This window comes from Pan paniscus, chromosome 17, assembly GCF_029289425.2.
Source record: "Pan paniscus chromosome 17, NHGRI_mPanPan1-v2.0_pri, whole genome shotgun sequence".
Taxonomy (NCBI): Eukaryota; Metazoa; Chordata; class Mammalia; order Primates; family Hominidae; genus Pan; species Pan paniscus.
The window spans coordinates 26,795,286-26,820,638 of record NC_073266.2 but is presented as its reverse complement, the minus strand read 5'-3'; the positions used below and the strand labels follow the sequence as shown (position 1 = coordinate 26,820,638).

Here is a 25,353-nt window from a genome sequence, read left to right as displayed (position 1 = left end):
TGTGTGTGTGTGTGTGTGTGTATCTATATAAATCTCAAAAATAAAAGATCATTTTTGAGATTATCATTTTAAAAGACAAGATAATGTTCAACTTAATGACTAATTTAATTATTACTATTGGACTTTTTGTAGACTGTACAGAGCATTCAAAACAAATGAAGGAGAATAAAAAATATGTATTACATGTTGTAAAATAAACGTGATGTGGTTAATTCTTTTATTCAAAATTATAGAACATATATATGTACTATAGAATGTATTTCTTATTATGAGTCATGTTAAAAAGTAGTTTAGAAGCTGTTGATTTGAATTTCCTTTTCAAATTTTGCAGGATAATTTTTTTTTTTTTGACAGAGTCTCGCTCTGTCGCACAGTCTGGAGTGCAATGGCGTGATCTCGGCCCACTAAAACCTCCACCGCCTGAATCTAAGCAATTCTCCTGTCTCAGCCTCCTGAGTAGCTGGGACTACAGGCTCACACCACCATGCCCGGCTAATTTTTGTATTTTTAGTAGGGACGAGGTTTTGCCATATTGGTCAGGCTGGTCTCAAAGTCCTGGCCTCAGGTGATCCACCAGCCTCAGCCTCCCAAAATGCTGGGATTACAGGCATGAGTCACCATGCCCAGCCTAAACTTGGCAAGATAATAAATAACCTTTTTAAGTGTCGTTGGGCACTTGTCTGGTTGTTTTTCTTTAGGTTACCATGCCAGCAATGATTCCTTTTGAGTTTCTGACAGAAGATAGTGGTTTTCGTCCAAATAAGTCAACTACTCTACCCCATCCCTAAGCCACTTGTATGGAAAGAAAAAGAGGAAGAAGCCAGTACTGTGACTGCGTAAGCTTCCCCCAGCATCACCCGCTATGAGATGTGTGGCAGCTGAGACCCGGGAACTGCTCAAGGGCACCAGGCCCCATCTGTCTGCACTCACTCACCTTCCTCAGGTACTCGCATGGGCATGTCACTGACTTTACGTGCTGCTGCAGCTCCTTGGTGAGCTGGCCCTGGTCATGGGACAGGAACTGTGGGGTCAGGACAATAGAGAGCTTCACCATTTGCAGAATGAGAACAGAAGCTCGTGATGAGTGCCAACCTATTAGATAATTTTAAAAAAAGTGTTGAATGAGTGGAAAAACAAGGTGATGTTTGAGTCTATAGTGGTCAAGGGCTTCAGAAAAGGACAGAACCAAGTTCAAATTCCTGTACTTTGAGTTTCTACTTCATGCCATGCAAAATTACTTTACCCCTTTTAACCTCAGTTTTCTTCTGTGTGAAACAGGAACAATAGTTTCATTCGTCATTCAGTTTCTCTCAAGGTTTCACGAGATCATACCTATAAAACATCCAAGTCATTTAAATGTATCATCATTTCTGTCATAATTAATGGGATCCATTTCACTATTATTGGATATACAGTTCTGTGCCTGAAACCTACAAAAAAAGAAAATGTTAAGTCTAAAAAGCATTAGTGATTTCTCATTTTTGTATTACTAATTATAACACTATTTAATCACACAAGGCCTTGTCCGTGGCAGGTGCTCAATAAACACTTGTCGAATCAATGCATGTGGGCTCCGGAGCCACACTGTTTAGATTCTATTCTGCCTCCACCACTTATCAGCTGTGTGATCTGGGTAAGATAATTCACCTCTTTATGTCTGCACTTCCCTCTCCATAAACTATATATAATGAGAATCCTTAGCTCATTCAGTTGTGGTGAGGGGTGAATGATTTGGCACACAGGAGGGGCTTGTTAAACATTAGCTGTGATGATCTCCTTCCAAATCTTCATTTTCAGAGCCACAGATGAGGCCATAGTGCAACCAGGTGACCTTAGAGTGTAAGTACACATGATCGCCAGCTATGCTCTATCTCCACCATAGGTCCAAGACTGGGTAGTTCTGGCCTGGAGGTTTCTGCTGCATTTGCCTTCTCAGTGTTCACCTAAGGACTTTTGTATTTTCCTCCTCACATCCCCACAGATGGGGTTCAGGCTGCCGGACACAGCTGGGTGACGCCAGGGCAGTGGTCACCTGTGCCAGCCCCGTGAGGTAGCTGGAGGATCATTGTTCCTTCCTTCTCGGGCTCTGGGCAGATGCCAGGGCTGGGGTGACCCATGCCCTCAAGTTTCTTGCTTTGGTGGGCCACATTTTCCCTTGGCAAAGAGGGTAAAGGTCACAGGATGCCAGAGAGCTGTGACTTCTCTGTGCCCTGGGCCCAAACTATGAAGACCTGACACACTATGCTAAAAGTCCAAGGCTGGGTGCTCCCCAGAGCTTCTTGCCTCACCGCTTCTGCTGAGGGAGGAATGAATACTATGGCCTCCCAGAGCTTTGGGAGCTTGTAGCAAGCAGCCTCCCCAGCGCAAAATCTCTTGGAAACCTCTAACTGTGTCTGAAACATTAGTGCAAATGTTGCATCCTATTTCCCATATGTCCGCATGTTTTAGGAAAAAACCCTCAATTTCCTAAATATGCAAGAAAAATCGGTATTGTAGGACAATGTGACTTTTTAAACAATGTTATTTAAAAATCTTCCCCACCTCCTTTTCTGCCCTCCAAGACTGCCAAATACTTGTTGAACATATATTATTAAATGCCTACTACATGCCAGCCATGATTCATGGTCTTGGGGACACAGCAGAGAACGAACTGACAGGATTCCTCTCTTATGTAACTCACATTCTTATATGATAATGATAAGGGTTAACATTAATTAAGCTGTCACTACGTGTTAGTCATGGTGCAGTCATTCCCACACATTATTACACTTAAACCTGCTAGCAAGCTTGCAAGATAGTTAGTTGTTTTTCCTTCAAAAACTGAGTCTCGGAATGATGAAGCACTCTGTCCAATGTCACACAGCTAGTAAGTGTGGAGACCTTGCATCCAATCAATGCCCGTCTCATTCTAAAGGCCATGTTATGTGTTCTCCAGCCCATGGAGAATAATTTTAACACAGTCAATGAAATTTCTACACAACAATGTTCTTGTCTCAAGTCCAAGAATGCCTCCTACACCTCCTATAATACTGGCTTTCTGGTGAGTAAAGATGCCATTCTCATGTGTAATCAGGTGGCAAATGGAGATATGACCAAAGTAACCATCTGCCTACACTCATAACCCTGTACACACTCTTCCTGTGTCGATTCAATTCAAGTACCCCTTTTGATCACTTAGCAAATCTGACCTTCAAAAGGGTTGAGGTTTTTATATCCATGTAAGTTTCTGTATTGCTTTGGAAGTCTCTGGTTAAATTAATACTCTTTTAATAGTGACCTGTGATTCTGTTTTGATCAAGTGTTTTCAAACTTGACGTCTTTGATGGGTTTCTCCAGTGTCAAAATCCTAAATCAAGTCTTTTTGGCTTAAAACTAACTTTGGGATTTTTTCAGCTGCATCCCTTGGGGAGTCTAAAGAATGTATCTCTCATCTTGTAGAGGTATTAAGTGATTCGATTTATTTGGTAGATTAAATGGGCAGGCATTGTCAAATGTGGCGATACTGCATGGGAGGGCACTGTCAAGTGAGGTGACATTAGATCTCATCTCAGTTATATTTATGGGTATGTTGTTGATATACGTGTTCCAAAAATTGCATACATTTATACAAATTTAATATGATTTGTAATTTTGATAGTTATGCTAAATATTTGCTAAAGTTATATTTGTATAAACATGTCATGAATGGCTGGGCACCGTCACTCATGCCTGTAATCCCAGCACTTTGGGAGACAAAGGCAGGTGGATCACCTGAGGTCAGGAGTTCCAGACCAGCCTAATAGAGTGAAACCCTGTCTCCACTAAAAATACAAAAATTAGCCATGCCTGGTAGCACATGCCTGTAGTCTCAGCTACTCGGGAGGCTGAGACAGGAGAATTGCTTGAACCCAGGAGGCAGAGGTTGCAGTGAGCCGAGATCATGCCACTGCACTCCCGCCTGGGTGACAGAGGTAGAATCTATCTGAAAAAAAAAAAGTTATTATTTCTGAAGATTGTATGAAATTTATAAAAGTCTGGTGGCCCTGATATGATGCTGTCAGTCATGATTCTGATTACTGTCTTAAAATGCTGCAAATAAGTAATTAAATGTCCTTGTGAACTGGGAAGTTTCATCAGACTTTTATCATAACTTTTGTTTCCATCATCCACAGTTACTGTTTTGAATTCTTCTCTAAACATATTTGTAATTGGCAATAGTCCAAATTTTCTTTTGTTTTCTTTCCTGTTTTTGAGACACAGTCTGGCTCTGTCGCCTAAGCTGGAGTGCAGTGGTGGGATCTCGGCTCACTGCAAACTCCGCCTCCCGGGTTCACGCCATTCTCCTGCCTCAGCCTCCCAAGTAGCTGGGACTACAGGTGCCTGCCACCACGTCCAGCTAATTTTTTGTATTTTTAGTAGAGACAGGGTTTCACTGTGTTAGCCAGGATGGTCTCAATCTCCTGATCTCGTGATCTCCGTGCCTCGGCCTCCCAAAGTGCTGGGATTACAGGTGTGAGCCACTGTGCCCAGCCTAATTTTTGCATTTTTAGTAGAGAGGAGGTTTCACCATGTTGGCCAGGATGGTCTCGATCTCCTGACCTTGTAATCCACCTGCCTCGGCCTCCCAAAGTGCTGGGATTACAGGCGTGAGCCACTGCAACTGACTTTTTTTCTTTTCCTTTTCCTTTTTTTTTTTTTTTTGAGACAGAGACTCACTCTGTCACCCAGGCTGGAGTGCAGTGGCATGATTTCGGCTCACTGCAACCTCCACCTCCTGAGTTCAAACAATTATCCTGCCTCATCCTTCAGAGTACCTGGGATTACAGGTGCGTGCCACTGTGCCCGGCTCATTTTTGTATTCTTAGTAGAGACGGCATTTCGCCATGTTGGCCAGGCTGGTCTCAAACTCCTGGCCTCAACTGATCCACTCTCATTGGCCTTCCAAGGTGCTGGGATTATAGGCGTGAGCCACCACAACTGGCTCAGTAAATACATTTTTTATTATCAAAAAGAGTAGTGTATGGTTGGTGTATTCTGTGTAGAATGTATTTTATTGATGTCTCCTATTTTTATAATTTCTGAGTTAAGTACTTTTTAATTAATGCTTTTTAGTTTTGGGCAGATTCAGTTGACTAAAGCACCTCATTTCCCAGATACATGAAATAAAATATTTGGCTTCTTTTCCAATTTCACACTGATGTTATTTTGTGAAAATCAGTGCTTTAAGATAAATCTTTATACGTTAAGGTAAACATGAGAAACTTGATCTAATATTTAATATTTATTCAGTTCTACACTTTATTAACTTCTACACCAGCAGATTTAGACATTATGTAACTATCTCAAGAAGTTTCACTTGGATGCAATGCTTCACGCTTGTAATGCTTCCCAGCACTTTAGGAGGCTGAGGTGGGAGGACTGCTTAAGGCAAGGAGTCTGAGACCAGCCTGGGCACCACCCACCTTGGCCTCCCAAAAGTCAAAGTCAAAGTCAAAGTCACCAAAACTTTTAAGCCAGAGTCTGCTAACCAAATGTGACTGAGGCTGGGGAGAGCCCCAAGTTGAGAACAATAATGAACAATTATTGTATGAACAATTGTTAGAGACAGCTAACAGAGTCCAGGTCCCACAATGATTATTAGTCCTAGGATGCTGCCCAACAGTCCACACTGCAGGAAGACCTAGAGGGAAAAGACTACGAGCTCTTGCTGCGATTTGAAAACAGAGTCACTGACAGCCCACGTGTCACGGAAGTGGCAGACAGCTAATCACAAACAACCTGCGGGCACAATGACCTCATTCCACACATAGCACCCTCAGACAGCACCATCAGACCTGAGGGGCCATGTGGCCACGCATGAGGAAAGACCCTGTGGGCAGGGAGGGGCTGGCGAGGGAAGGTGCTGTGCTATGGCAGGCTCCCCAGGCTTGCAAGGACTCTGGACACTACAGGAGGGGACCACGGGTGTCTACACCGCCCTGGGCTATGTGCAGGCTTTCCTGGGAGGACTGGCGCTGTCCCTGGGGCTTCTGGTCTATCGTTCTCTGCACTTTCCCTCCTGCCTCCCAACAGTGGCCTTCCTATCTGGCTTGGTGGGGCTGCTGGGCTCTGTGCCAGGCCTCTTTGTGCTGTAGACCCCCGTGTTGCCCAGTGACCTCCTGAATTGGAGTTGTGTGGGGGCAGTGGGGATCCTCAACTTGGTCTCTTTCACATGTGTGGGCTATGCGGTCACCAAGGCCCATCCTGCCCTGGTGTGCGCTGTCCTGCATTCCGAGGTGGTGGTGGCCCTTATACTGCAGTATTATATGCTCCATGAGACTGTGGCACCTTCTGACATCATGGGGGCCGGGGTTGTGCTGGGCAGCATTGCCATCATTACAGCCTGGAACCTCAGCTGTGAGAGGACAGGGAAGGTGGAGGAGTGAGATAGAACTTGGGAGCCCGGGGGTTGGGAGGGACAGGGATAAATAAAGGCAAAGACTGAAGACCAAAAAAAAAAAAAAAAAAAAAACAACAACAACAAAAAAAAACTTAAGGACTTAACCATTCAGAGGAAAAAAATAACCCGGCACGAAAATAAAAATCAATCAACAGAAGCAGACATAGAAATGATGTATTAGTGACTAGAAAAGGAGATTAAAACAGTTAGTATAAATATGCACCATATGTTCAAAATAGTAAAGCATCCACAAAATTAGAAGTATAAGAGATATAAAAATGACTCAACTCAAATTTCTAGAGATGAAAAAGACAATGTCTAAGATTAAAATACACTGGATAGCAAATAACAACTTGGATGAATCTCCAGGGAATTATGTTTGCGGGGAGAAACAGTCCCAAAACATTACGGTATAATTCTATTGACAAAACATTTTGAAATGGCAAAATTTCAGGAATGGAGAACAGATCAGTGGTTGTCAGGACTTAGAGATGAAAGAGGTGGTAGAGGGGCAAGAGAGAGGTGGCTGCAATTATAAGAGGACAGTACAAAGGGGACTTGTAGTGTTAGAACTGTTCAGTATTACAACTATGGTGGTGAATACATGAACCTGCACAGGTGATCAAATTGTATGCAATGTAATAGACACAGATAGAGACACCTACACACAGAGTGCAAGTAACACCAGGAATCTCTGGATAACATTGGTACATTGTATCAATGTCAGTATCCTGGTTGTGATATTACAGTCAACCCCCTGTAGCCTGAGGTTCTGCATCTACTGATTCAAACAACTACAGATGGAAAATATTTGAAGAATAAAGCAATAAAAAATAATATAATCAAAAACCAATACAGCATAACAGCTGCCATACATAGCCTTTACATTACATTAGGTATTAAAAGTAATCTAGAGATGATTTAAAGTATACAGGAGGATGTGGGTAGGTTATATGCAAATACTATGCCATTTTATATCAGGGACTTGAGCATCCATGGATTTTGGTATCTGCGGGGGTCCTGGAACTCATCCTGCTTGGATACTGAGGGATGTCCCTATAGTACAACTTAGCAAAATGTTACCATTGATGAAAACTGGGCAAAGCATACAAATGATCTGTATTATCTCTAACAATAACATATGAATCTAGGGCCGGGCGTGGTGGCTCACACCTGTAATCCCAGCACTTTGGGAGGCCGAGGCGGGCAGATCACGAGATCAGGAGATTGAGACCCCCATCCTTGCTGACATGGTGAAACCCTGTCTCTACTAAAAATACAAAAAATTAGCCGGGTGTGGTGGCAGGCGCCTGTAGTCCCAGCTACTCCGGAGGCTGAGGCAGGAGAATGGTGTGAACCCGGGAGGCGGAGCTTGCAGTGAGCAGAGATTGCGCCACTGCACTCCAGCCTGGGCGCCAGAGCGAGACTGCATCTTAAAAAAAAAAAAAAAAAGAACAAAGTACCAGTTAACTGTAGGTCAACATCAAGCCATCTAGTAAACATACCATTTAATTCACAAAAAAAAGTGGAGCTCTCTGACGGGACGTAAAAAATACGTTAGCAAGTAATGGCCAAAAATTTTCTAAATTTCATGAAAACTATTAACCCAGAGATCTAAGAAGCTCAATGATGCCTCACACCCCTATGGGTCTTTTCAATGAAAACACAATGCCATATTGGCATGAAGGTAAATCTATAGATCAATGAAATGTAAAAAAGACTCTGGAAATAGAAAATTGGAGGCAAAGTAATGTGGAAAAGAATAATCTTTCCAACCAATGCTGGATTGATAGAAAAGCCATATGCAAAAATAAATAAATGAATAATTCTCAACCCTTACACTTCACACCATACACAAAAATTAACTTAGAATGGATAAAGGCTCTAAAGGTAAAACTAAAAACTGTAGAACTTCTGGAAGAAAATAAATTCTTAGTAACCTGTAAATAGCATGGGTTTCCTAAACAGAGTATCAAAAGTTGGAACTACTACAGAAACAGAATTATAGACTTCATTACAATTAGGATCTTTTCATCTTCAAAATACATTGTCTCTCCTCTCTGTCTCTATGGACATGCCTATCTGGATATTTCCTATAATAGGAATAACAGCATGTGACCTTTCATGACTGGCTTCTTTCATGTAGCATAAAGTTTTCAAGTTCATCCATGTTGCAGCCTGCATCAGTGCTTCATTTCTTTTCATGGCCAAATAATATTCCACTGCATGCATACACTACATTTTATTTATTCATTCATCTTGATAGACATTTAGACTGTTTCCACTTTTTGGCTGTTGTGGATAATGCTTCCATGAATATTCATGTACAAGTGCCTGTGTGCACCTATGTTTTCAATTCTCTTGGATTTATGTCTAGAAGTGGAATTTCTGGGTGTGAACACCATTTCAAATATTGCTGAAATATTGTATTCACTGATTTATGTAATAGCTATTGCTTTGAAAAGATTAAAGCAAAAAGTGGAAGCTGGCTTTAAAAAAAAAAAAAAAAGAAAGAAAATGAAAAGACCAGCCAACGCCTCTGCCCGGCCGCCCCATCTGGGAGGTGAGGAGCGCCTCTGCCCGGCTGCCCCATCTGGGATGTGAGGAGCGCCTCTGCCCGGCCGCCCATCGTCTGGGAGGTGAGGAGCGCCTCTGCCCGGCCACCCATCATCTGGGAGGTGAGGAGTGCCTCTGCCCAGCCACCCCGTCTGGGATGTGTGGAGCGTCTCTGCCCGACCGCCCATTGTCTGGGAGGTGAGGAGCGCCTCTGCCCAGCCGCCACCCCGTCTGGGAGGTGAGGAGTGCCTCTGCCCAGCCACCCATAATCTGGTAGGTGAGGAGTGCCTCTGCCCGGCCACCACCCCATCTAGGAAGTGAGGAGCTTCTCTGCCTGACTGCCCATCATCTGGGATGTGAGGAGCGCCTCTGCCCGGCCACCCCATCTGGGATGTGAGGAGCGCCTCTGCCCGGCCGCCCCATCTGGGAGGTGAGGAGCGCCTCTTCCCGGCCGCCACCCCATCTGGGAGGTGAGGAGCGCCTCTGCCCGGCTGCCACCCCGTCTGGGAGGTGAGGAGCGCCTCTGCCCGGCCGCCACCCCGTCTGGGAGGTGAGGAGCGCCTCTGCCCGGCCGCCACCCCGTCTGGGAGGTGAGGAGTGCCTCTGCCTAGCCGCCCCATCTGGGAGGTGAGGAGCGCCTCTGCCCGGCTGCCCCATCTGGGATGTGAGGAGCGCCTCTGCCCGGCCGCCCATCGTCTGGGAGGTGAGGAGCGCCTCTGCCCGGCCACCCATCATCTGGGAGGTGAGGAGTGCCTCTGCCCAGCCACCCCGTCTGGGATGTGTGGAGCGTCTCTGCCCGACCGCCCATTGTCTGGGAGGTGAGGAGCGCCTCTGCCCAGCCGCCACCCCGTCTGGGAGGTGAGGAGCGCCTCTGCCCAGCCACCCATCATCTGGTAGGTGAGGAGTGCCTCTGCCCGGCCGCCACCCCATCTAGGAAGTGAGGAGCTTCTCTGCCTGACTGCCCATCGTCTGGGATGTGAGGAGCGCCTCTGCCCGGCCACCCCATCTGGGATGTGAGGAGTCCCTCTGCCCAGCTGCCACCCTGTCTGGGAGGTGAGGAGCGCCTCTGCCCGGCCGCCACCCCATCTGGGAAGCGAGGAGCGCCTCTGCCCGGCCACCACCTCGTGTGGGAAGCGAGGAGCGCCTCGGCCTGGCTGCCCCATCTGGGAGGTAAGGAGCGCCTCTGCCCGGCCACCCCGTCTGGGAGGTGAGGAGTGCCTCTGCCCGGCCACCCCATCTGGGAGGTGAGGAGCGCCTCTGCCCGGCCACCCCGTCTGGGAGGTGTACCCAACAGCTCTGAAGAGACAGCAAACATCAAGAACGGGCCATGATGACGATGGCGGTTTTGTAGAAAAGAAAAGGAGGAAATGTGGAGAAAAGAAAGAGAGAACAGATTGTTACTGTGTCTGTGTAGAAAGAAGTAGACATAGGGGACTCCATTTTGTTCTGTACTAAGAAAAATTCTTCTGCCTTGGGATGCTGTTGATCTATAACCTTACCCCCAACCCCATGCTCTCTGAAACATGTGCTGTGTCCACTCAGGGTTAAATGGATTAAGGGCGGTGCAAGATGTGCTTTGTTAAACAGACGCTTGAAGGCAAAAAAAAAAAAAAAAAAAAAAAGGGAGCGGGCTATTGATTCATGCAATAATGATGAATCTCGAAATGATGCTGAACGGAAGAGGCCAGACAAAAATAGAGTCCTGCTCCATGATTCCATTTATATAAGGTTCTGGATGATACAAAGTAATCTATTGTGAAAGAAAACAGGTTTGCCACTGCCTGAGATGGATTGCAGACACATGGAGAATCTTCGGTGATGATAATGTTCATCATTTCGATTGTGGTGATGGTATCATGGGTATACAATAAACATTAAAACTCATCAAATTATATACTTTAAGCAGGTACTGTTTATTTTTCATAATTACTCCCCATTCAAACTGGAGAAAATGAGCAAAAAAAAAAAATATTTGGGCTCCCCTCCTGGTACAAGTCATTGTAACTAGGTGTGTGGACATCATAAATTATTTTCTCAATCACGTGAGATCACATTCAAACAACATGTTTGTTCCTTCAGAAAAAAATGGGGTCCCTGTTCCAATGCCTACACATTTTCCATCCATCTTCAGAGGTGACAAAAACCAAAGAGAAAGAACATCCTACACACAGTCCTGAAGGATCGCTTCTATGTAAGATAGGAATATCTTCACTAGGTATGTATCTAGAGCAATTCTGATACAAGTATACCAGAATAAATGCACAGATGATTTCTCAGCAACATTATTTTAACAGTTCCAGGAAAAAAGGCTTTCCAGTTTGGGGTGTTTTTGTTTTTTGTGGGGTTTTTGTTTTGTTTTGTTTTTTGTTTTTTTTTTGGCTATGAAATGGCCATAGGAGAAAGTATAAAGAAAATAAGTTGTGGTCCCACGGTGGAATACTATACAGCAGTGAAAATGAACTGTAGCTACATCCCTCAGCATAAATAAGTCTCAAAAATATAATATTAAATGAAAAAAGCAAAATGTAAAAACACTCCAAACTGAGTATATCATTTAGAGATACAAACACAGGTGGTAAAACCAAGCATGATGGTCACCAACGCACACAGAGTAGCTGTGCTGGTTGTTTATGGCCTCATTCCATCTGATTGTCCAGTGCCCATGGCGTACTGGTTGTTAAATATTTTGAATATTGTCCCTCAAAAAAAAACTATAAAGAAGGCTGAGAAAATAGGACCACAAAATTCCATTTCTTCCCATATCAGGAAAGTAATGAGATGTAGGAAACAAAGACTTAAAAATTAAAGCTGTTGGTTATCTTCTATTTCTCATACTTGGTATTTTTTATTTTATTATTCTTTTACTCTATGTGCTCACATGTGCATGGCATGTGTGTATCTGTGTGTGCTCTTCTGGTTTTTAGGAGTCTTTTACTTTTGTTTTGTGTGAAACCATTTATGTATGACCATAAATTCACTTGTTTATATATTTCATGTGGCAACCAGGCTCCAAGATCACTTCAGTGGTCTTGTTTTCTGACATTCATGTCCTGTGTACTCTCCTCCCCCCACAGTAAGTGGGATAGGCTGTCACTGCAGAAATAAATGAGTGTGTGATGTCCACATCAAGGGCATAAAAAGCAAGTTCTCACTCATTCTGGAAGAAACCAGCTGCCATGCTGTGAGGAAACTCAAGCAGCCCTGTGGAGAGATCCGTGTGTCAAGGAAACAAGGCTTGCTTCCAGCAGCCAGCAACAACAGCCAGCCATGCGAGTGAGGCATCCTGAAATTGGGTTTGCTGATTCCAGGTAAGTCTTCAAATGACTGTAGTTCCAGCTGACATTTTAACTGCCATTTAATAAGAGACCCTAAGGCAGGACCACCCAACTAAATAGTCATGCCTTAATTCCTGACCCACAGAACATGGGTGACATAATAAATGTTTTTTAGTGTTTTAAGCATCTAGGTTTTAGGGTAACTTGTTATGCAGCAGTAAATAACTAATATATTTTGGAAGGTGGAAGTGGGATGTTACTGTAAGAAAAACCTAAAATGTGGGAGATGCTGTGGATTTGGCAGCGGGAGGAAGCTGGCAGGACTTTAAGGAATGTTAATGAAAGCCTAAAGGACTTTCAAGGGACTGTTAGCAAAAGCATGGTGACATTTGAGAAGGTTGTCTGTGAGGGCTTAAAGGAAACTGAGGCGACTCATTGGAAACTGGTGGTTATGCAGTGGCAAAACGTATAGCAACACTGTCGTCTACAGAATGTGGAAAACAGAAAATGTATCCTGTGAACTGAGTTTTAAAGGTGCCCCTGATTTTTTTTTCCTGCTATATATACTAGCAGGAACTGTTGGACATTCCCAGCCTCTCCATCTCCAGATGGCAAAGATGCTAAAGGTAAGAACTGGCTTCTTATCAAAGATCATACATATCCAGGGCCCTCTCAAGAAAAGAAGATCGAAAGATGACATCCAGTGTGTGACTGCAAAATCCCAAAGAACTGTTCAGTCAAACAGCAGGACTTCTGCATATGTTAAAGGTGTTGCCATTTAGCAGTCTCAGTAGCAGCCTAAAGGTAAAGAGAAAGATTTATTTTAAAAAGATTTACGGGCGTGACTTCTGTCAAATGGAATGAGCCCATCAAGGAGGCTCCCAGCTACTGGAAAAGAATTGCTTTGGCAGAAACACCAGCTTGGACTGAAAGGGACAGAGGTACAAATGAAAAGTGGCTTTGAACCCTCAAACATTTGCAGACAGGAAGACTGAAAGACTACTCAGTTTCAAACGTAGTCTACAAAGGAGGAATGACGGAAACATGGAAATAAGGCCGGCAGGGCAGAGCTAAGAAGCAGGGAGACTCATTCCCAGACAGGAGTAGGACTGAGTCCTATTCACATAACTTTCAAACTGTGCCCAGATGGATTTCAGAATTGGTATGGACCAGTGACTCCTGTACGACTCCCATTTCCCCTCTTTTTAGACAGGAACGTCTTAGCAGCTATCTTGTGCCTGTCACATCATCATATGTTGGATGTGTGACAGGCAAATAATTTGTCTCTTCCATTCATAGATCCTCAGATCAAGAGAAACTGGATCGGAGTAGCCTCAACCACACTTGGGCCTGATTCAGATCTTGAGATCCTGGATTTTTCAAGGTGATGCTTTTACAGGATGAGACTTTGGGGGGCATTGAGATGACTGTAGTTTGCATGCAGGAAGGACATGAGTCACTGGGGGTGAGAGGGCAGACTATGGTAGCTAGTTTCCAAGAGAACCCCAATGCCCCCGACCTCCTGGTATTCATACCCTCATGTATTCTCTTCCAAAATGAGCATGGCTTAAGGGTGTAACCAATAGGATATTGCAGAAATCATGGAGTATGACTTCGCAGGCTAGGTAACAAAAGATATTTTGGCCTACACTTAAGTTCTCTGGGATCACTCATTAGTGGGGTAACCAATGACCATGCCATGAGGACACGTCAGCAGCCCTGTGGAGAGGCCCACGCAGCAAGGAGCTAAGGGCACCTGCCAACGCCAGCCCCATTCCAGCCTGCCAGTCATGTGAGTGGGACATCCTGAAATCATTGCTTTAAGCATCCAACTCGTGGGGTGATTTGTTAATGCAGTGATAGACAACTAGTAGATTTTGGAATGCAGAAGAAAGGTACCTCAGTAACAAAAACTTAACATGTGGGAGAAGCTGTGGATTTGGTAGTATGCAAAAGCTGGAGTGTCCACCCCCTGTACAAAGCTCTCAGCCACTGCAGTGCTGGTGGGGTCCTGACTACAGCTTCATAAGAAGTTTCTAGTTAAGCCACTCCCAAATTCCTGGTCCACTGAATCAGTGCAAGGTAACAGATATTGCTGTTTAAGGCCACTGAGTGTTAGGTAATTTTTTTATGCAGGAATAGATAATGTTTCCTAATAAAAAATTTTATAAAAGAACAAAGTATAGGGAAGCAAAGGGAAATTGGAGAATATTGAGGAATGAAAGCAGAGGTAGCACATGGGATTTAAAACAACCCATTGTTTTACATAAATGGGATCATATTTTATTTACTATTCTATGACATATTTTATACTTAAATTTTATGTAATTTTTTCAGTAAAAGGAAATGACATGGCATTTTCATGATTTTTAAGAAATGAATAGTTATTAAAATTTTATTGTGTGTGGTTTTCTTTTTTTTTTCTTTCTTTTTTTTTTTTTTTTTGACAGAGTCTTGCTCTGTCACCCAGGCTGGTATGCAGTGATGCAATGTCGGCTGACTGCAACCACCGCCCCCCAGGTTCGAGTGATTCTCCTGCCTCAGTCTCCCAAGTAGCTGGAATTACAGGTGCACACCACCACGTCCAGCTAACTTTTTGTATTTTTACTACAGATGGGGTTTCGCCATGTTGGCCAGGCTGGAGGGCCCCTTGAACTCCTGACCTCAGCTGATCCACCCGCCTCAGCCTCCCAAAGTGCACCTGGCCTATGTGTGCTTTTCCAAACAGAAACATTAGTTCCAGTGAAAGAAAAAAAAAGTGGGGTACACTGCACCACCAGGAAAGAAATTTAAAGTATACCACAATCAAAAAAATGAATTAACAACCTTATTTTATTCTTAATAAATAAGACGAGAGGATTTTTAAAAAATCCACCTACACTCCTACCACAGTGATAGTTGGTTTTATTTTCCTCATGTTTTTTCCAGGTTTTACTCAAAAGTATTTGATTTTACATGGTTAAAATCAAACACACAAGTTTTATTCTTTGCTCGCTTAATGGTACATCTTACAGATTTTTCATGTTATTCCACAGACTTTACGTGTATCATTATTACAGATGTATGACAGTCCCTTCAGTTTCTTCAAAAATTTATACATTTCTCACTTTCCAGCCAGATGTGCAAAGAAAATGTGGGTTCTTTATCCTTTATAAACACTTGGATATTCTCATGAGCCCACTCCACCGGGAGTAAGGAAGGACACATAAACTTTGAACTTGAAACTTTATGTTACCACAGTCCCTGCCCAATTTCACGAGCTCTTGGGTGACTTCTGAGGTGGGTAAATAACGTTTCCTGCTTCTTCCACTCTCTTGCTCTTCTCCAAGAGGATGTGGGCCTGGAGGGGTGCCCATGCCTTCGCAGCGCTGGAGGCCTGTGCTCCTTCCATGGGTCCCCACCTTGGATCCTGTCCTGGGTGCACATTGGCTGGTTCCACTTAGTGAGAGTGAAATGGAATCCAGCTGAGAAATGTGACTTTCCCTTTAGTACAGGCATCCCTCCCAAAGAGCCTGGCTGTCTCCCACTGCTGGCGAACCCCACCTCAGCTCCTGCTGTGCGGTGGGGCCTCTTGGCATCCACTTGTTACATTGCAATCCCACCTGCCCCCAGTCCAGGCAGCTCAGCTGGCCGCTCTCATCTGCAGGGCCCCTCCAACCCCACCTTGGCAGACTTCTAGGGCAAGCTCCCCAGCAAGTAGCTCAGATCTGCCCTGCATCCCTAGGACGTCGGGGTCCCTTCCCACGCCACACAGCAGCTGATGCTGCTCTGGCACTCAAGCTTGTGCTTCATTTCCATTTGTAATCTAGGGAAGGCCCTTGCCCCTGTGCTCTCTTCGCAGGAATTCTGAAATGAGCAAGGCCAAATGCCCTCTTCCACAGGCCTTCTAGCCAACCCGTCTAATGCACCTCCCTGCTGTGCTTCTGCATCCCTGCCCCTGCCCCTTCTGCTCCCATGGTGGAAGGATGGGGAGCAAAACCGAGAAACATCTGGGAAAGAACGCAAAGGAAGACAAAAAGCAAGCAGGACCCTTACCACAGGAAATAAGCAGCTGAAATGAAGGGGGAAACCAGGAGCATTGATCGAGAGCATGGGGAATGGTCTAGTGCCCCAAACAAAAAGTGTTAGGTGCCCATTGGCTTCAGCAACATGCAGGTACTGGGGGACCTTGAAATGATGCCGTTTCGGTGGAGTGGAGATGAGGAAGTCAGCCAGCCTGCAGTGGCTTCGGGAACAAGTCGAGGCAAGAAAGGAAGACAGTGGATGTAGACACTGCTTTCAAGAAATTTGACTGTGAAGGGAAGGAAAGATATGAGATACGGAATGCAGGTGGCAAATGCAGCATCCAGTATTTTGGCTTTTTGGTTGGGGCAAAGGTAAATTCAACACTGATGAGAGCCAGCCAGTAGTGAGGGGAAGGCTAGCAATTCAGACAGGGTCTTTTCTGCAGGAGGGAGGTAGGGTTTTCTGCTAAGAGAGTAAGCAGCAGGGGCAGGAGGATCAAAGGACCCGGGTACCAAGAAGTTTGGAAATAGCTTCCATGCTTAATGCAGGAAAAGCGGAATGAAGACATACAAGAATTACCAAGGAGTGCTGGATGCCCAGACGGCCTCAGCCAGCACGAATTGACTGGAGCAGTGACCTGGAAGGAGATGGGTGCACCTGTGTGCTTCCCAGCAAATCCCGACTTCGGGGTCCGGTCACAGAAGTGGCAAACCATGTGTGGATGACTTCAACCACCTACTACATTTGTCAGTTCTCCCCACACCGAGCACAGGAGCTCCAGTAAACACGCTAGCTGGAATGTAAGCTCCAGGAAGGCAGGACGGTGCTGCCCACCATGACACAGCTGAAGGGTCCTTAGAAATCACCTAGTCAAACCACTCCATTAACAAGGAAACCCCCAGTTTGGAGAAGGAGGCCGGAGTCAAAGGCAGACCTCCTGAGCTCCACTCCCAGACCTTTCGCCAGCACGGGGAGACCTCCAACTCCCTCAGAAAACACAGCCCTCCCAGTTTGGCTTCCAGCTGGAGCGTGAATTCCCGAAGGACAGCTTCACTAGATGCCCAAATTTGGGAAAACTGTAAAGCAGAAATATCATTCCATTTTTAAAGCAACACAACCTCCCCACGTGATAGTCAGCTATTAGTAAATAGCTCACAGCTGCGAGGAGGGGCTCCAAAGGACACAACACCCTGTGCCATGGGGTTTCCACGAAGATACATTCCTAGGTGTGGGCACGGTACTCCTCCCCTCCCTGCGGCAACGCGACGGGAAGGCACCGGCGCGCTCTGGGGTTCGGAACGAGGCCAGCAGGGGGCGGTCTACACCACTGAGTGTTTTCCCAGCTCGGTTTGTTGTTTGGAACGAAATTCACGTGTGATCAATCACACTTTAAATATCTTCTGTAGCTATAAATATCAAACATATGTTTTCTAAATGGTTTACACTCCTTAGCTCCCCTTTTATAAGTTCAATAGTAGAGAGGTCGTGGTGAGGGACAGAGAAGGAACACCAGACCTGGGTCCGCTGAAGAAACAAGCCCAACAGGAAACTGCCAGGCGAGACCGCTCAGTTGCCTCCCAAACACAGATGGAAGACAGGATTTTCTGGAATCACAGCAAAAGAAAAAAAAAAAGCCTCAGCTTTGAACATCTCGACAGCAAATTCACTGTCTAGTCTTTATTATTGAGCAAGTTCCCTAAAACTTCAAGGAGGTAAGCACATCAAAAAAGTACTAAGTATGAAACCCTGGGAATATAAACACATAAGAGACATCCTCCTGTCTTTGAGGAACTGATAACAAAGGGTAAAGAAGATACTATCTCAGGAGTGCTGTGAGCATGGTTAAGGGCGTGATTCATCCCTATTTAATCAATATAGCTAGGGAAGAAGATTCCAACTAAGCATGAAAGAATAGATGGGACTCCAACCAGATTGTGGAGCACTGGAAACCAAGATAGCACATGTAGCCATTTTTAAGTTGAATAGCAATTATCTTTCTAGTACGTAATCAGGGTGCAAAGCTTATACCCCTCATAAAAGAGTTTACTGAAGTTCAACTACAACTTCCAGATCAACACTTCTCCCCAACCAACCCACCTTTTACTTTGTCCCTCCCCCAAGGGGCTCAGGTCCACTACTGGGGGCAACTCAGCAGGACATAAGCCAAAATTAGGCCATCAGTATCGTGTTTTGGAACGGATTTCATTCTCGATTTTTGAATCCCTTGAATCTCTGTGGTATTGTTAGGAAGGATGGTGTCCTTTATATAGCTTTCCATAAAAAGTGTCTGATTTGTCTGGATGTCCAGCACATTTTAACAAACTCAAGCCTCTAGACCTGGGAGCTGGACCATTGCTTCTACAACAAAGGCAAGTCAGACACAAGGATGGAGCCAGTTCCTCTGGTCTCATGTGTGTGGGGGCCTTCCTGTGCCAATGAATCGACCTCTACCACTCACCCCACCCTAGCTGCATCCCAATCAACAGACAGAGCTTGGTGTGGGGACACCATCTGTAGGCCCAACTACTCGGGAGGCTGAGGTGGGAGGATCACTTGAGCGCAGGAGTTGGAGGCTAAAATGAGCTATGATCATGCCCCCCCTGCACTCTAGCCTGGGCAACAGGGAAAGACCCCATCTCTAAAAAATAGATACAATACAAAACAGACACCAAAAAAGAAGCACCAGAATTTACTTTGTTCTAAAGGATATAGGCTTTGTCACTTCAACAGTCAGGTCATGGGAGTTCTCAGAAAGTGTTTTGACATTTGCTCCCTAGCAGAGGAAAGTCATTTGTGAAACTATTTTTAAACAGCAAAACTAAAAAGGTGGGGTGCCATCTCAGATGCTCATTAGACATTGAGTCCAGAGCTGCTTTGGGGGGTAAGACAGAGACACTGTGCTCTAAATACCAGAACAAGCATGAAGCACAGCGACCACAATCTGTGCAGCCAGTCCACTTCTTTAGGAAATTCGATTGTAAATACTTTGGAGCTGATGAGCTCTCCTGTGTCATCTTCATATCATGAAACCTAATAAAGGTCTCCAAATGCCTGCTTCCCCAGCACCTCCACACAGTAACAATTTCTTGCAGTTTCCATTTCCCTCAAACCTCCCACTGTTGCTGCCACCCTATGGAAGATGATCTTATCTCAAATACTTCAGAGAAAATCTGAGGACGCCGGTGAGGAATTCTGACGCATCCTGACACCATTTCACCAGAGCCTGTGTGCAGCTAATGCCACTCACTGCATCTTTTTTTTTTTTTTTTAAACTGAAACGAGAGCCCTTTCTTCCTATCAAAAGGCAGCACTTCTCTAGATGCTTCTGAGTAGCCCTGGCCCACCCAGCCTCCTCAGGCACTCCACTCCCTTTTTCCCTCTTTCTCATAAAACCTCAGCCTTTTCTCACAAAATGCCTCTCCATTGGCATCCGTGCCTGCTCTCCTTTGCCCCTGGGAGCCCCCGCCAGGATTTGGGCCCCTCCAGCTCCTTGCTCTCTCTTCCCATCGGAGGTTTGTTTTGATTCATCTGGCCATCCGTCCCTCCACTCTTCCTCCGCTCCACTCCTCAGCACCCCCCAGTCGGACATCCAGCCACTAAAACACTCTCCTTTAGGCCAGCAGAGGCTTGCGTGATGATAAGCCTGCCATCTTGCTCAGTTTCTTCATGGCTCTTGGAAGCCTTGCACACAGCTAACCATCTGTTCCTTCTTGAAACACCCACTCCCCGGCTTCCTGAGGAACCACTCTCTGTTTACCCTCTGACCCTCTGGCCACATTTTCTGAGTTTCCTTTCAGAGCTCCTGCTCCTTCTCCCAGCCTAGTTTAAACATTGGAATTTATCAAAATCCTGCTTTCAACTCACTTCAGTTCTCACTCTGTGATCTCTCTTCAAAGGTCTCACCCACTCCCATGGCTTCAAATATGTTCACAATGCCAAATTTCCGTCTCTCGACCCAATTCTGCTCTGAATTCTAGCCCTCCAGATCAACTCCCAACTGCACATCCCCGTGTGAAGGTCTCACATTGCCTTAACCTCAGAAGGTCCCAAAACCAGTGCAGAGTCAGCCTCCCCCCAACACAAGCTCATCCCACTTCACAAAATGGTTCTTCCATGGGAAAGTCATTTGTGCTGAGGCCAAACTCATCCTTGATCCCTTTGTCCCTCCCCCCTTGCATCCAACATGGCATTGAGTCCTACCCATTCTGTGTCCTAAATATATTTCAACCTCATCCACTTTTCTCCGTCTCTACTCCCTGTAACCTAACCAAAGCAACTATCATTTCCATGGCCTGACACTCCCAAGAGCATCCTACAGGCTTTCTTTCCCCCATCCGTGCTCCAAACAGCAGCTAGTTGGGAGAACATTACTTCCACAAACTTTTAAGTCACTGAAACTGTGATCTTCAGCGTGGTGTCAGGCCCCATGCAGTCTCACCTCCAGCCAGTCCTCCTCTGGGACACATGCCCCAGACACAGGGCTGTATTTTTTATTCTTGGGTGCCAAGCTTTCTCTGACCTGAGAGGTTTCTTTCATGGGTTTGCTGTATCTCTAACCCTTTGCTTTCCTGCCCTCCTAATTCCCTTCTCCATCTCTCCTTCCCTCCTCCTCTATCCAATCCAACCAGACCAATTCTTTTCGTACCTTAGAGTCTTAACTTGAATGTTTCTCTCTTAGGGACATTTTTCTGATGGCCAACATCTTTAGAAAAGTTTGTATCCTCTTATGTATTCATAACATTTCTCCAACTGTGTGATTGCAACTACCCAATTGTAATTAAGTAATTACTTGTTTAAAGTGACATCTGCCTTTCTAAATGACCAGCTCCGTGATTTGTACATGGCTGGGCCTGTACATGGCTGGGCTCACCATTGCTTCCCTCCACCCTAGAGCAGGTCCTAACACTCTCAAGCCAGTAAACATTTGCCGAATGAGTTAATGAACCCTCAGCTCCAGCTATTGTGTGAGCAAGAGTTGCATCACACCTTCTCATGCACCTCTTCAGAGCCTCAAGGCCTCATGAATCCTTAGTCCAGCTCTTCATGGGCTCAGGAGGATGATTGCAAGTCCCAGTCTGCCCAGGAAGCACTCCCAGTCACCCTTGTTGCCCTGGCATAATTATTGCGACTGCCCCCCACCCCGGTTCACTCTCAAAGTGCCCTGGTTTGAACTATAAAAAATAGGCTCAACGCATGCTCTGATGGGCTTGATGCAGGCACAGTGTGAAAGAGGCCACATGCCTCTTGCCCCCAGTGCTGGAGAGGTCACTGGTTGACACCACAGGTGATCTCACCCCTGGGGTGCATGAGTCCAAGGGTAGGGGAGTTAGCACCCCAACTGGAGAGGAGAGCCAGTCCAGGAATCCCCCTTTTTCCATGGCAGAGGAGGCATCCCCGGAACTAGGTTGGTGTGGCTTCTCAGAGCCACAGTCCCAAGCTCCCTGATATGAGCTCTCTCCCTATCTCTCTTCTTTATCCCCACCCCCTCCTTCCTTCTGCATCAGGCTTTGATTTCTGGAGAACCCAGATTAAAATGAGGATTTACTTCCATGCGGCCCTAAAGGAAAGAATTAGAACTGAAGAGTAGGAGAGCAGGAACACGAAAAGATACATTTTGGTTCAATATGCAGCCAACCTGACAGAAGCACACATATGGAATTATCTTCCTGGGGGAAGAGTTCTCTGTTGTCATAGGTGTTCAGATAGAGGCTAGACAGTCACAGACAGGACTATTGCAAGGAAGAGCTCAGCATCCAATTGGGCTGGGTTAGCTTTTCATTGCCTTCCTATTGAGGATTCTAAGATGCAATATTTAATGAAAAGTTATTTCATATGTCTACCTTGCTTAGAGAAAGTAATTGAAATGTGGAGAGAGATTTAATTGGCAAACCTTATCCAAAGTATTGTTTCCCATGAATAGTCTGGCTCACCATGTGCTCAGAGAAGGGCAAAATGGCCAGAAGATCCTGACTTAACATTGAAAAAAGGTACAGTTATCCCCAAACATTTCCAGCTGACATAAATATGCACACCCCATCTAAAAAGTACAGCAAACCTGAAGGCCCCATTGGCTGATACTAGTAACCCATTTCTCTGGAATCAGATGATTTATTTTCCTTTGAATGTATCATTTCTGGAGTAATAGGTTAATATTATTTTTAAGTTAATTTTTTTAAAGGTCTGTCTGAATGTTCAAAGATAAAGTTCGCATCACCCTCCCATACTGGCAAGATAGAGTTTGGTATTGTTTTCAAATACGAAGTCACTTTCCTTCTCAAGGAACTGGCCTGGGAGTGTCTCGGAGAAGTTAAATGCAGTGTGGGCTCAGCCACAAAACCGAATAATGCCACTGCAACAACTTGATTCTCAGGAGGGAAAGAAGACTGGCTCGGAGTACATCGGTGGCTACGGAAACCGGCCCTGTGGACACTGGAGAGAAGATGTTTCCATCTAAGTCTATTTAAAAAAACCCCCAAGACTCCAGCAAATTCAGGCCTGTAAATGTTAGAAGCGGTTTGGTACAGTGATTAGGTTAAGGCATCAAGGACACAGCTCCAGGACACTGTGTGGGTGGCGGCACCACGGGTCCAGAAACCAGGAGGGAGGGAAGGGGGGTGTATTCCTCCTGCCCAGCAGGCAAAGCAGTCCACCAGGTGGGCAGTGTCTCCAGCACACAAGCTGGGTTTTCAGGGCAGTGTTCCAGCACCAGCAAGGGTCTGGGGTGCTAGACAGGGAAAATGAGGCAGAGACCCACCCACACAAACTGGAACAACTTGGCAGAGGAAAAGAAGACACAGGCAGATGCACACCTCAGTGCCTTCAGCGGGCACACAGGCACTCCAGCGCACCGGGGAGAATGATGACAAGAACCAGGTCAGGCCTCACCAGATAAGATTAGCCCAAGAATGAAGGGAAGAAAAATACCCAGGCGGGAACCCACAGAAATGTCAATGGAAGCAGCTAAGCAGGACACCCCTTGACACTTCTTGAGGCATGACTGGCATGTGCCTGGACCTTGTTTTTATTTGAGTGCCCATTTGCCATTCCCAGGGCCTATGTCCTAAGTCCACCTAGAAGCCCTGGCTCCCAAGCCTCTCTGAAGTGCATCATTTTTCCCACTGCATGCACTTTTTGGCATCTGCTGGAGCTCATGAAAGCATCCCTATAAACTTTACAAAATTAATCAAGGAATAAAGGAAGGGGAGAAATGAAAATAAACCCAGCTGGCGGCACACTCAGCATTCATCATTAGGTCAGCAGCTCTCTGATCCACTTTCTCATAGCTGTTTGGTGCCAGTTGCCTCAGAATCCCGTGGACCCTGTTGCAAGATTATAGTTCCCCTTGACTGCCCTATCGATAACAACTTGAACATTACAAAATGTCAAATTTCCCTTTGAGATATTCTTTCAGGTCCTGCATATCAGTGAAACTGCTGACTCAGCTGGTCTGAAGGAACCTAGGAGAAGCTGACTCACCAAGGATGGCAGTTTCCACATCTTAATGAGTTCCTCCCCTTTTCCCCAACCAATCAATGACTCTAATTTTCCAGTCCCTCATCCTCCACGATCCCCTTAAGGGTCCCAGCCCAGAACTTCTCTGGGAGATGGATTTGAGGGTCTCCTCCCATCTCTTTGCTCAACACCCTGTGATCATGAAACTCCCAACTCTGCTGCAAACCCTGCTGTCTCCATGTCATTGATCTGTGACTGCACAGCGAGCGTGTGAACCTGTTGGTCCTGTAACACTCTCATTGGAACCATTTCATGGAACAACTTTTCCTTCAGGTTGAGCTTGTAACAGGGACCAGAGTCACTGCAGAATTCAACAGTTGTCCTCCTCATTGCCCTCTTCTCTTCGATCAACCAGGTTTCAGTTTCAGCCCAGCTCTCCAAAATGAGTAATGTGCCGCATTTTGAGCATTCATGTGAGAACAAGCAGTGAACAAGAATTCTGTGAACATCGGTTCTCCAGCTCCAGAGCCCTCGGGTCTCTCCTACATCCATCTCTTAAGTTCTCACTGAAGGCACTACTTCCCTCACCTTTATACATTTCCTCCCTCGTGGAAACAATGATGCTTCTTATAGCACCATACTGGGATTACGCTACCAGTATCCACGTACATCTATTCAAAAAACCAGATGGAAGCAGCCTGATAACGGTGATGGTCTGGCCTAAAATGATCTAGGTCTAGAATTTATAAGTGGAAGAGAGCCCTGAATGTCCTTAGTTTAATTCCTGTATTCATAAATGTGAGGATTAAGAATTAAAGGGACTAAGTGACTTGCTCCTTTGGATTTGCCCAAGGACCCACAGCTAGCTGCCAGCTAGTGGCAGCAATGGAACTAGAATCCAAATGAAAGTTTTCCCCATCTCACATACTCCCAATTTTTACAGAACAGATAAGGGAAAACTCATGGCACCACTTGGAAACTGGTTACTCCAGATATCTTCCTCTTCAGCTCATGTCCACCAAATGACAGCCAATCACATTTGACAATGTACAAATCAATGTTCACCCAGCACTTTCTATGCACTTTTCCCCAAAGTCCCTACTTTGGGGAAAACAGGAGAGTAAGATGAAGCCATTCCATTCGATGGCTCAAGAGCTCATGATCTAGTTGGAGAAGTGAGACATTCATCCAATAATTCTGGCAAGTGACCACACGCCAGGCACTGCTGGAGACACTGACAAGGCATGAGCTAAGCAGACTTGGTGCGGGACACGGACAACATGAAAGCAAGGCAAATAAACAGACAAGAAGAGTTCAGATGGAGCCCATCAGGGGCAGTGTAAGGGAGAATGTCTGACCACTTACAAAGATGGGGAGGCTGGAGGCCAGCTCTTCTCAGAGGTGTGATATTTGAGCCGGTATGCTTGGAGAAGAAATAGACAGTCTGCAAAAACCTGGGAGAAGAGATTTCCTGGGACAAGGGACAAGGAGGCACAGGCCAGAGGAGCAGGTAACCAAGGAGGAGGAGGGTGTGAGTTGACCTCAGAGAGTCAGGCACAAAACCAGGACAGGCAGGGTTCATTTAGCCCAGGTGAGGAGTTTGGATTTTTTTCTAAGGGGCCAGAGGGCTTTATGCACAGGAGAGAC

At 45.5% G+C, this 25,353-nt stretch overlaps 1 protein-coding gene across 3 annotated transcripts in view; it reads right to left on the bottom strand.

The window, feature by feature from the left end:
* LOC129394612 (nuclear pore complex-interacting protein family member B8-like) overlaps positions 1–25,353 on the bottom strand; it is an 84,574-nt gene that overhangs the window by 32,937 nt on the left and 26,284 nt on the right. For 2 of the 3 annotated variants that reach the window (XM_055102552.2, XM_063597176.1), the window contains exons 1-2: positions 1,244–25,353; positions 935–1,092 (exon numbers count right to left, since the gene is read on the bottom strand). The exon at positions 1,244–25,353 is cut by the window's right edge and continues 26,284 nt beyond it. In XM_055102552.2, coding sequence (XP_054958527.1) covers positions 935–1,054 — 120 coding nt within the window. In that variant the 5' untranslated portion in view covers positions 1,055–1,092; positions 1,244–25,353. Of the gene's footprint in view, positions 1–934 lie in introns of all 3 variants that reach the window. The other variant, XM_063597175.1, reaches the window with a different exon arrangement.